We start from the raw sequence: 12,269 nt of genomic DNA on the forward strand, positions 1-12,269 counted from the left end.
AATTAGGAAAATAAGATACTACATGTACACTAACTAGCTAATACTACAACACTCGGCTACCTATTATTCTTTTACCTTTATCTTGTGTAGGGTTATATCCTTCGTAAGTTGAAGAAGTGATACGGTGTGCCTAATTACCTCCCCCCCCACCACAGTTCTTCTTTGGCTTACCTATACCTCTCGTAAAACTTCTCACATCTCCTTAATGGTGCATATGCGCTCCTCTTCTTCACATGTACGAATCACCATGCTCGCTTCCTTAATTTTTTCCACTACGAAATCCACTTCAACCTTATCTCATATAACCTCATTCATAATCTTATCTCTCCTAGTATGTCTACAAATCTATTTGAGCATCCTCATCCTGCTACCTTCATCCTCTAAACGACGTGTATGTTCTTGACTGGTGATCACTCTACTCATATAACAAAGTAGGTCTGACCATCACTCCTTAGAACTTGACTTCTAATCCATGGTGACACACTCTTATCACACAATACCCTAGATGTGGAACTCCATATCATCAACTCGATCCAATAATATATAATGCATGTGTGATATCATCATCAATCTCCCCATTTCCTTAGATTATAGATTAAAGATATTAGAAACTCATCTCTTAGGTATAATAATTATCAATTTTCACTTCCACGTCCACTTCATGCATCACATCTAGGGATGAACAAACTATATCCAAAATGGAAGACACCTACAAAGGATAAAAAGGCGGATGATATTCCATTAAGGACCTTCCCTATTATGGTTGATAGGACATATATTAAGATAGTTTAAGCTAAGATATAATAAGCTTTTTTTCAGAAACTCAATAAACTCAAACGAAGCATAATAATAATAATAATAGAGAAAAGAACAATATCAACCACAAACAGTACAATAAACAAAGCAACGTGATGGCATTAGATGCCACATCACTTATCGGTCATATATATATATATATATATATAAGTTCACAGGGTTAAGAGTTTCAGCAAACTGCAAAACTCAACTAGGTAACAGAAAATACATATGTTTAGGTGACAGAAGTACAAAACTATTATGTTTGAAGCATGCATGTCATGGACCAAGGCAACGGTACAAGCCAGAAATTACATAGCTTCAATCATCTTCATCCTCTTCGTCTTCGTCGTCCTCTTCCTCTTCTTCGCCCTAAGGATTATTATCAAGCACTAGTAAATCCGATAGAAAAACAATGCAGCCACTCTAACAAATGAGCCTACTTGAAATAAGGAACTCTTTTTCCCAATTAAAGTAGCATAGCACTTGCGGTAATGGATCGAAGTCCCATATGAGGAGAACGTATAAATGTTTACACATCAATTAACTAGCTTCATAATAGGTAAGCACTATATTTCTTACCTTCTCAAAGTTTATTGAGCAGATGACCAAATCACAGAACTCAAATCAACTCTGTTATGAATTTGGCAATAATTTTGTCGAAAACCACCAGCATCTATAATAATTATCATAACTTGCCTTTTCAGGCACAAGTTCTAGTTTTCAATGTCCCTCGGAGTATACAAGTTCCATTTTGGATCAAGCGTTAACATCCAAAGTTTAACATTTAACATCGGCTTCCTCGGCCTTTTTGCAACCAAAACTGCACTTCATGCATCATTAAGGACAAAAAGGGCATCCCCCCTCCCCGCCCCCAAGAAAAGGACCTAATGAAATAACTAGAATGATCAGTGAAACTATTCTCTAACATAACTTTGGGCCGGGGGGCAACTGTGAGCCACAACAGTCTTGTCAACACAAACATAAATCTATTAGATGCACTAACGCAAGCATCGAGTCAATTAAAAAACACACTAGACTTTCGTAAGCTATTAATACCTGCCCACTGTCCTCCGCATCTTCATCATGTACCTCAGGCTTTGACTTTTTTTCTTTTTCTTCTTCTTTTTCTTCTTCGTCCTCATCATCTGAGCTTTCCGTCTAATTCCATTGATGAAGTGAGAAGAAAGAAGCCTCTCTTTCCAGCTCAAAGATCATACGAATCTTAAAAAGAAAACAGATTATAGGAAGCTTACTTGCTTGTTGTTGTAAGCATTCATGAGCTTTCCATACTCGGCCTTCCTTTTTGCAGCTTTGGCTTCATATGGTGCTTTTTCCTTTCAACAAGTAGAACCAAACTTATAAGTGACCTCATTATATTAAATATGTAGATTTTGTCCCATAAAAAGGAAAGTAATGAATCCATATATATCCTTCTTCTGCAAAATTATTTAACTTGTATAACAATATAACAATGTGGCATATATAAAATGGTCATTGCACCAAGTTCTCTACTTGGATCACTAACTTTATAGGAGATGAAGAATACTTACAGCTGCACTCAAAGATTTCCACTTTTCTCCTCCAGCTTTCCCGACCTTTATATATAATATTAACAATTTCTCAGGACAACTATTAAATGAAGCAATGCTAATGAAATAATCATCAAAAGCTTACAGCTGAAACAGCCTTCACATTAGGATTCTCCTTTTTAAATGTCTTCCTGAATTCCTCACTGCAATAGCATGAATGATCATTTGTCGGTTACAGCACATAACTATAGATATGCAACTAAATATAGTTAATTATAAAAAGAAAACGAAGCCCCTACAGGAATACAAAAAAGGCACTAGGAGGCCTCTTAGGCTTGTTAGGATCTTTCTTTGCCTTTTTGTCCTTTGTGACCTTCTTTTTATCGTCCTTCAATGTGGCTTTTCTCTTCCCCATCTTTCTGAAATAAGAGAGACAAACATGATCTGTCACTAAAATGATACTCCTTTTATCACTATGCTACAACATTCCGTCAAAACGAAAATCCAAGAAACTCCATTTCCGTATCCCAAAAGGTAGCATCAGCTAATATTTCAGTAAGGTCTATGCAGCACTAAAACCACTCACATATAAATCCAGAATAACAAACAAACTTTAAAATGGTACTCACCGGTCCTCAACAGGCTTCAACGCCGACCTTGTTTCTTTTCTCAATGCACCTTTTCCTTTTCCACCTTTCATTGTAACTTAAAACTGCCTAATCGAAAAAATCAGCCTAAGTTAAAACCCCATCAATGTGCATCTTATATTTGAACAGTGTGATAAAAGTTGGTAAGTTACAATTCATTTCCAATATACAAGAATCAATGCACAAGCCGATATGAACAGCGCCAAATAAAAACATGAATATTGCTCATTGTGCACAAAAAGCATTGCTGAACAACCAGAAGAATTAGAAGGAAACACAACAACTAGTTGTCCTACACTCTATTCGGATGTCTGTGAAAAGATCAACTCTTCAACCAAAAATATATATGTGTTTTTGCCTATAATTACCTGCAGAATTGACATTTTTTTCTTGGAGATACTATATCTTGTTACAATAAAGCATATGTTCCGCGTGTTGGAACACATATATATATATATGTATAAGCGAAAAACTACTAAAAGTCTAACAAATATTAAATTTTGAACCCATAATTTTGTAAGTGCAAATGAATTTCATTATTAAGAACTTCTTAAGGTTGAATCCATCAAAGTTAAGAGGACTAGATTCACTACTAGAAACAAAGGTTTTTCTCACCGCGAATCAATGGGAACTTTATGCTATAAAACATGATTTTCCCACCAAACCAGCTCACTAGGAAAATGCATTATGGCAAACAGTGAAATAATGGGAAGCTTCCTAATTTTCCCATATGAAACATTTACTATTTATTTTTCTTTTCACTACGATTCAATCAAAATATCAACGGAGATAGCCACTAAATAGTGATTTTATAGTAGTGAATTTGGTTCATGTTAGAAAAATAACTATGTTACATCTCTCTACATGATCTCACAATACCAATTTTAAGTAAACCAACCAAAAACTACTTCAATAAATAGGAAAAAGAAAAGTAAAAATACTACTTTTACTTTAAACCTTCCTATTTAGACCGAATCAGTAAATTCATCTCCACACAACAGTAAAACAGAAACAAAAGAAAACATCAAAACTTTATCAACCACAATGAAGCAAAATAATATATATATATATATATATATCTTTTTCCCAAATAAGTAATTAGTGGTTCTACAAGTTTCTCAATTACAAAATTGAATTAAGAAAAAACAAACAATTGTTAATATAAAGAGAAAAAGAGAGGAAATTGATTACCAGAAGAGGAAGATAAGAAGGTGTTGGCAGAAGCACCGAAAGTGAAGAAAACAGAGCTCTAAAAAAGCCTAAAGAGAAGAAAAGAAGAATCAAGTCACTTTAGTATGACCGAATAATAACAAAGTAGACTGACCGGATCTTCCGGTTCTTTTCTCTACTTCCATCCATAAGGATGAGTGAGTAAAGTAGATATTTAAAATAAGTCAATTCTATATTTTTGGTGGAATACATTGATCTGGCTTAAATTGCTAATAAATTGACATAATATTGATATGATGATTTAAATATAATTAAAAATAGAAAATTAGTATACATACAAGTTAATTAGATAACATAACTATAGATTGAATTAATTACCATTCGCAACCTCTTTTTTTAGCTATAATTACGTGCGCTTCTCTCCTCTCTTCCTCCCTCTTGCCTCACTCCTCTCTTATACATATACAAGTATATGACAGATAAACAAATACAATTCACTTTTCTCCACTCTCTGCCCTCTCTCCTCCCTTTCCCGATCTCGCTCGCTTCTCTCCTCCATCTCTCAATCTCACTCGTCAGATATACAAATACATATGCATATCAGTTACATATATACAATTATCTGACAAATTATACATATACAATTCGACAGATATACAAATACAATGTGCCTCTCTCATCCCTCTCCCAATCTCACTAGCCTCTCTCCTCCCTTTCCCAATCTCGCTCGCATCTTCTCCCTCTCTCAATCTCGCTTTTCATATATACAAATGCATATGTATATATATACAATTGTCTGACAAATATACATATACAATTCAACATCTATACAAATACAATTCACCTCTCTCCTCCCTCTCCCAATCTCGCTCGCCTCTCTCCTCCTCTAACATATATATAGCTACGAATCATAATTAGCAAACTATAGCTATAGAGCCTAATTAAGTTGTTTTTAGTGCCTAATTGCGAAATTTTCCCTTAAAAATATCAAGCAACATTATTTCACAAATTAAATTCACTACAAAAATGAACAAAATATAAGGGATTCGTTGACAAATGTGTATATATGATACATATATTTTGGTCTTAAAATAAATAATTTTCTGCTTCTGCTTTTTTTATGATGCGAAATTTTTTACTTCTTCCCGGCAGCAGAAAAATTGCTTCCACATCCATTTAAAAGTTGTTTTACTTATTTGCCAAACACCTTATATTTTTACAAATTAATACTTTTTTTTCTCAAAATGAGTATTTTTTATCTCTCAAGAGCAATGTCAAACATGCTCTTAAGCTCATAATTATTTAGAATATTGATTTTTTGTAAGATTAAAATAGTGGCATTACTATTAGGAAAATCTCAGTAACTCAATTGATTGTTCATATAGACAATCAATTGAGCTACTAAAATTCTTCTAATAATAACAATAATAATATGTTATGCAAGGTAGATAAGTTTTTTTTATATATAATTAATATATCAGGTAAAAATTACACTACTATAGAAAATATTGTCTATGTAAAATGAAAATGATCATGAAAGTTGTATATTTTTCAAAAATTCTCCTAATAATATAAATTATTATTTTCTTTTACAACTAAGAAATTACTTCCTTTTAAATATCTCCAAGCAAATACTATAAATATTTATATTATACAAATTTTATAATGGGATTACCTTTCCTAATCCTTGAAATAATAATGCAAAATTTACAAGTGAAAACAAAACATAATATATATATATTGAAAGAAGAATTGGAGAGGGAAACGGTGCAAGCAAGCAAAGACAAATATTTTCTGGCATGTTTTGAAGGTACACGCACCTGGATCAAGCTCTTCATGTACTTCTAGAACTCCACCTTTCATATATATATATACTTTATTGAATTTGTTGGTATAATTTTAATTTGATACGAAATTTAAAAAAGTAAAGAAAAGTATCTATTAATTTTATAGTCTAAAATTAAAAAATAGATAGAATATATCAAAATACATTTTATTTTATAGTATTAAACGAATCACGAAATTTTAAAAAGTAAAGAAAATTATCTATTAATTTTATAGTCTAAAATTAAAAAATAGATAGAATATATCAAAATACATTTTATCTTATAGTATTAAACGAATCATATGAAAAAAAAAAATCATATGAAAAATTAAAATTAAAAAATTAATTAAAATTATAAAACAGATTAAAAAAATAAGACAAATAAATTACAAACACATGAAAGCAATTGTCAGAGTCCCAAAATCAAGCAACCGTGAAGGCACCTATAGAAAAACGTACGAGGACTGAGATTTTGAAAGAAATTTATAAGGCTAGACCTAGACCTAGTTCCTAACTCATGAAAATACGAATAGTCTAACTTATAAATAAAGCACTTTAATGATGAGAAAGTTAGATATTATCTGGTCCAAGTTGATATGCTTACGACGAATGGTTCGGCTCTTTAGCGTAGAATTATGCAAGGTGTTACAAAACCCAATTCACACAAATATGTATCAAATCATAAGGAGCGGCAAAATATTAAATGGAGATTTAGGATTAATAATATACATTTTATATATTAAGGGGTAAAATTGTAAGTTTATAATTCTTAACGGATTAACGGTGTATCCAATAAAAAATTTGAGTAATCTGCTCCCTCACCAATAAATTAAGTATAAAATTTTAATCTGTTCGCCAACCGTTAATTCAGTAACCTAAAATCAATAAGACAATAAGTCTTTTACAATTGTCTTATCGATTACGATTTGATTTTGGACATCCCTACACAATCATGTATTCCTGAAAAGGCATGAACGAATGTGTCAGAAACATTAATGGGAAAAGGGTAAAAAATGTCCTTAAACTATGCGAAAGGAACAAAAATGCCCTCAGTCTGTAGTTTGGTCCAAAAATACCCTTGCCGTTAATATTTTGGTCCAAAAATGCCCTTATTGTTATTTAATGGGTAAAAAATGCTCATTTTTCAAATAAAATATATATTATTTATTTTCTTTTTAATACATTCTTTTTCTAATAATGTTTTTTAAATTAGCAAAAATTTATCTTACTTCAATTCAGAAAAAAATAAAAAATGAATATGTTACTTATTTTATTATAATTAATTTTTATGATGGATATACTATGATCTTATATATATGACATATATTATCTGTCGAAAGGGTACATGAATTTATTCTATTTTAATTGATAAAATGAGATTAAGAAGAAAAAAAATTTCCTACATTTTATTTGTTAAAGTGATTTTAAAAGAAAGAAAACAAGAACAACGTTCTTTAATAATATGTTAATTAGGAAGAAGATATGTTTAAAAAGAAAAAAATCATATATTTATTCGGAAAAAGGCATTTTTGACTCATTTAGTAACTAAAGGGGCATTTCTGAACCAAAGTATTGATTGCAAGGGCATTTTTGAATCAAAGTATTGACAACAAGGGTATTTTTGAGCCAAACTATCCACGAAGAGCATTTTTATTCCTTCTACATAATTTAAGGGCATTTTTGACCCTTTTCCCAACTTCACTCTTTTTCGAAGTAAGATACGATTCAAATGTTAAGAAGGTAAAGAGAATCACAAATGTTAAGAAGGTAAAGAGAATCATTAATGTTCCAAACAAAAGATCGTTGGAATTAGGCTAACACAGGTTATACTTGCTTAATCTTATTACATCCGGTCAATTTATCTTAGCTTATGTATTTTACATTCCGTTCGATCTAATCCACGTATCATTTAAACCTCACATACAAATTTAACTTAACGGTATCTTTTCAAGTGTAAACATGTATTATTTTAAGCTGACACAGTTGGTCTTTGATGTGCGTATCAAATCTTGTTTCTATATTATGATATGACTATTGTACATCTCATGTTTGACCCCAAAATAATTTTGTTCAGTATTATGCATGGGACCTGCAAGCACATGCTTTGATTTTCTCCATTTGCGTGCCTGTCTATTCTCCAATTATTAATCTTTTCTGACCAATACCCAACGCATTTTGATGGAATATAGGCCTAAAATGTCTAGTAACGCATCTCTTATTTGTTCCTGTCGAGAACCTCGGATACTCTCTCTCCAATTTAAGTTTCTTACTCTTTTCTTCAATTATTTAAATATACGTCTTTTTTTATATTTAATAATCTAAATGACATGTTTAAAGAATTATATATATCTTCCATTTAATAATGCAAACTTCTTTTGTATCTAATCAAACTAAGACACTTAAATTGACACCGAGAGCATAAATTTTTTATTTTTTTGGATGGTTTTGTCGTTTCATACATGACAGGTTGTAATAGTGAGTGATGTGTGTTTCCAAGAACTTTGCATGAATAGCCCTTTTTATACTGCTGCAAGACTTGTGATCTCTCCACAATCCACATAACTTTTTTTTCTAGCATTTCAATTTTGCAGTCCTTTTTTAACTATGATCAGAACAACAAAGGAAGATTTTGCGCAAATGATTCCATCAGTATCCAAAACTATAACTTGTCATCATAAAACGATGAAGCGCTTTGATAGCATTCTAGAGGATACAGATCTTATTGATTATAAGCTTGATCAAACACGATGCCGCTCTTTAAACTCACTAGCCACCGTAAGTTGAGATAACTATTTGTTGAACTTCACATAAATGTTTCGTTCCATTTTGTTAGTTTAAGTACTGGAATGGGAATATTTCTGGTCACTCAACTAATAGTTATTAATTATCTCAGAAAATGATTGCAATTTTTGTCAGATAATAACTATTAGTTGAGTGACCATCTAAGAAATCAACTATTACTACGATGATTAACTTTGATGTTTCTCAGTAACACAATTTGGCCTAATACTTTTTTCTTCTCAGGGAACTAAAGGTGCTGCTGAACAACAGAGTGACACTAGTACTATTTCCATTAGTATGCCGCCAACTCCTTCATCGAAAGGAGTTGGCTTCAATGAGATTTATTCTCAGACATCAACGCCTCGAGGTACTACCACCACACAGAATAATAAACGAATATCGTCTTATTCTCAGACATCAACGCCTAGAGGTACAGTGTTTCCAGAGTCTCCGAAACTTCCCAGAAGTAATACTAATAAGCTAAAGGATACAAGGTTTGATTCTTTTAAAACATGGTCTGGTAGACTGGAGAGACAATTATCAGCTTTGCGCGGAAAGGAACAAGAACCTATTTCTCAACCAAGTCCTCACATAGAAACTATTCCTGTTGATCGATATTTTGATGCCTTGGAAGGACCTGAATTGGACACCTTAAGGGTATACTTGATTTTCACTCATAAATTTACTACATTCTGCGTATTTTTAGTTTAAGACCATGAGATTATAAAGTCTTCTTTACTTTTTTAATTTCTGTGTCAATTGAAATAGAGGATGTACTATTCTTTATGTTGGTGTTTGTTCATCTAGAACAAGAGCAAAATGCTTACAACAATATATAGGTCATCATGTAAGTTTTAAAGCCATGAAAATATATGCCTAACAAAGTTTAATACTCCATATATGTTGCTATGTTGCTTGAACTCTCCAAAAATGCACTATTTTTGAAGGATCTGTCATCATTTTTGAAGAGTCCGAGCAACACAGATATGTTGTGTCAATGCTAATACCAATTGATGTGCCTTTAGAGTGAAGTTAAATTTCTTTTTATTTTGTATGGTGAATATATAAGGCATATTTTTCCCCTGCAGGCTTCTGAGGAAATCATTCTTCCAGAAGACAGAAAATGGCCATTTCTTCTTCGTTTCCCTATTTCATCCTTCGGTATCTGTCTAGGTGTTAGTAGTCAAGCTATAATGTGGAAGAACCTAGCCACTTCTGCCTCGACAAATTTCTTGCACGTAAGCTTGAAAGCAAATCTTGGCCTGTGGTGTATATCTGCTGCACTTATGATCATTATCTCTTTCGTCTACGCCCTGAAATTCATTTTCTACTTTGAAGCTGTTCGTCGAGAGTACTACCACCCTATACGTGTCAACTTCTTTTTTGCTCCCTTTATATCACTTCTGTTCTTAGCACTCGGAGTTCCAACATCGATCACTCAACACTTGCACACATCTTTATGGTACATTCTTATGTTTCCAATCTTTTGTCTAGAGCTAAAACTCTATGGACAATGGATGTCTGGAGGACAACGAAGACTCTCAAAGGTAGCGAATCCCTCAAATCATCTGTCGATTGTTGGGAATTTCGTTGGTGCATTGCTTGGTGCATCTATGGGACTAAAAGAAGGGCCAATATTCTTCTTTGCTGTTGGATTGGCTCATTACATAGTCATGTTTGTAACTCTCTATCAGAGACTTCCAACAAATGATACACTCCCAAAGGAACTTCACCCTGTCTTCTTTCTGTTTGTTGCTGCACCTAGTGTCGCTTCTATGGCATGGACAACGATCCAAGGGTCGTTTGATCATGGATCTCGGATTGCTTATTTCATCGCCTTGTTCCTCTATTTTTCATTGGTATGTCTAGTCAATTTTTAGCATAATGAATGTATCTACAATCAAATTAGTACACTAGCTTGTAACTAATATATTTCATTCTCTCTTGTTGCTTTTCAGGCTGTTCGCATTAACTTCTTCCGAGGCTTCAAGTAAGTAAAATAGCCTATCTTATAGCAGAGTTGATTTCTCAGATGATCACTCAACTTATAATAACTTTCTGAACTAACAACTATTAGTTGAGTGACCATCTGAGAAATCAACGGGATTCTTATACTGTGCTAACTTATTCCTCAACCGCGTGCAGGTTTTCATTGGCTTGGTGGGCATACACATTCCCTATGACAGGAGCTGCTATTGCAACCATCAAGTACTCACTTGTAGTTACCAACCTGGTGACAAAGTGCCTAGCTATCATACTATGTGGTCTTTCTACACTCACTGTAACAGGATTGCTTGTGACAACAATCATTCATGCTTTTGTTTTGAGAGACCTATTTCCAAATGACATTGCCATTGCGATCAGCAAACGACCAAAAACAACTCGGAAATGGTATCTTGGTAGCTCACATAGCAAAGATATTGATCAATACCTTAAGTTTGTAGATTCTTTTCAAGCTAAAGATATTGAGGCTTCAATCACACATCCAAACTCAAGTAACTAGAAATTGTTTATAGCATCTCTTGTAAAACTATTAAGTCTTAATTAATCAAGTGAGGAGCACCTAATTTTTAGCCTTGTCCTATGAATTTGATGATATTATATGCAGAAGAGAAGTACAAACACTATGAGGGATGTAAGTATTATTTTTGTATAAAATTCAGGAAATGAGTGTTCCTACCTATATATAGTATATCAATATAAAGCTTTGTTTTTTGTCACCACCCAAAATATTGTTATACTGTGAAGTCAGTCATCCATTATTCCTGTAAGCAAACCCCGTTCCTTTATTTACCAATTAACGCTATAAATATTGCTCAAGTAACATAAAATAATCAACCAATTTTTGTAATAATCAATTAACGAGTCAAGAACCTAACAACCTAAGACATATCGTTTTTCATAGTTATGGTTAAAAATTCAATTCAAATCAAACTGATTAAAAAATTGATATATGATTTGATTTGGTTTTAAATTTTAAAAACAAATACACCCCACCTAGCCCAAGCATTGCAGGCCAAGAAATTTGATGGGCTAGGGCGGGTTGACCCTTCATATGGAAGGGCCTGAAAATGGTCAACACAACCCAATCCTAGAAGGGCCGCGGGTTGGGTGGGCTAGCCCTTCGTTTTTTTTCTTTTCAAATTTAAAATTCTATAATATCAAGAAAATGAGAAAGAGTTTTAATTAATAGAATATGACAAACAGTGATGCTGTTTCAATAATTCTAGCAAAAAGTATTAAAGAAAAATAATACTCCCTCTGTCCCAATTTATGTGGTACTTTTCGTTTCTCGAGAGTCAAACAGTTTAAGTTTGACCAGAAATTTGCGCGTGGATCTTCAATTTTTTTGAAAAGAAATTTATATATTTGTAAACTACGTAAAAAGTACTATAAGTCACAATAATTGACAATTCAAAATAATTAAAAGATATATGAAAAATTTACGTCAAAGATAGACTTGTTTGAATCTCGAAATCCAAAAAGTGCCACAGACGGAGGGAGTAATAATTTTTTTTG

At 32.7% G+C, this 12,269-nt stretch overlaps 2 protein-coding genes across 3 annotated transcripts; one reads left to right on the forward strand and one right to left on the reverse strand.

The window, feature by feature from the left end:
* Positions 1-876: 876 nt before the first annotated feature.
* LOC102581733 (high mobility group B protein 1) lies at positions 877-4,287 on the reverse strand. Of its 2 annotated transcripts, none has more exons than XM_006366280.2 (8): positions 4,166-4,287; positions 2,957-3,039; positions 2,627-2,746; positions 2,473-2,530; positions 2,349-2,393; positions 2,052-2,132; positions 1,855-1,956; positions 877-1,167 (listed from the first exon to the last, which is right to left on the reverse strand). In XM_006366280.2, the coding sequence occupies exons 2-8, from the start codon at positions 3,025-3,027 to the stop codon at positions 1,117-1,119; spliced, it is 528 nt and encodes a 175-aa protein (XP_006366342.1). In that variant the 5' UTR covers positions 3,028-3,039; positions 4,166-4,287; the 3' UTR covers positions 877-1,116. The 2 variants fall into 2 exon arrangements, with proteins under 2 accessions (XP_006366342.1, XP_006366341.1); XM_006366279.2 differs by having other exon boundaries at positions 2,957-3,043; positions 4,166-4,286.
* Positions 4,288-8,496: 4,209 nt separating this feature from the next.
* LOC102582289 (S-type anion channel SLAH2-like) lies at positions 8,497-11,468 on the forward strand. Its single transcript, XM_006366281.2, has 5 exons — positions 8,497-8,744; positions 8,994-9,407; positions 9,839-10,609; positions 10,709-10,740; positions 10,896-11,468. Exons 1-5 carry the CDS (start codon positions 8,574-8,576, stop codon positions 11,251-11,253), a joined length of 1,746 nt encoding a protein of 581 aa, XP_006366343.1. The 5' UTR covers positions 8,497-8,573; the 3' UTR covers positions 11,254-11,468.
* The last annotated feature ends 801 nt before the right edge of the window (positions 11,469-12,269 follow it).

This window comes from Solanum tuberosum, unplaced genomic scaffold, assembly GCF_000226075.1.
Source record: "Solanum tuberosum cultivar DM 1-3 516 R44 unplaced genomic scaffold, SolTub_3.0 scf00627, whole genome shotgun sequence".
Classification (NCBI taxonomy): domain Eukaryota; kingdom Viridiplantae; phylum Streptophyta; class Magnoliopsida; order Solanales; family Solanaceae; genus Solanum; species Solanum tuberosum.

What these genes read in the sequence shown, in the direction of transcription:
- LOC102582289 (XM_006366281.2), top strand. Translation starts at nt 8,574, where the DNA reads ATGATCAGAACAACAAAGGAAGATTTTGCGCAAATGATTCCATCAGTA. An exon ending in TGTTCCTCTATTTTTCATTG is followed by an intron (nt 10,610 to 10,708) that starts GTATGTCTAGTC and finishes GTTGCTTTTCAG; the next exon opens with GCTGTTCGCATTAACTTCTT. An exon ending in AACTTCTTCCGAGGCTTCAA is followed by an intron (nt 10,741 to 10,895) that starts GTAAGTAAAATA and finishes AACCGCGTGCAG; the next exon opens with GTTTTCATTGGCTTGGTGGG.
- LOC102581733 (XM_006366280.2), bottom strand. Translation starts at nt 3,027, where the DNA reads ATGAAAGGTGGAAAAGGAAAAGGTGCATTGAGAAAAGAAACAAGGTCG. An exon ending in TTGAAGCCTGTTGAGGACCG is followed by an intron (nt 2,747 to 2,956) that starts GTGAGTACCATT and finishes CTCTTATTTCAG; the next exon opens with AAAGATGGGGAAGAGAAAAG. An exon ending in ATGCTTACAACAACAAGCAA is followed by an intron (nt 1,957 to 2,051) that starts GTAAGCTTCCTA and finishes CAATGGAATTAG; the next exon opens with ACGGAAAGCTCAGATGATGA.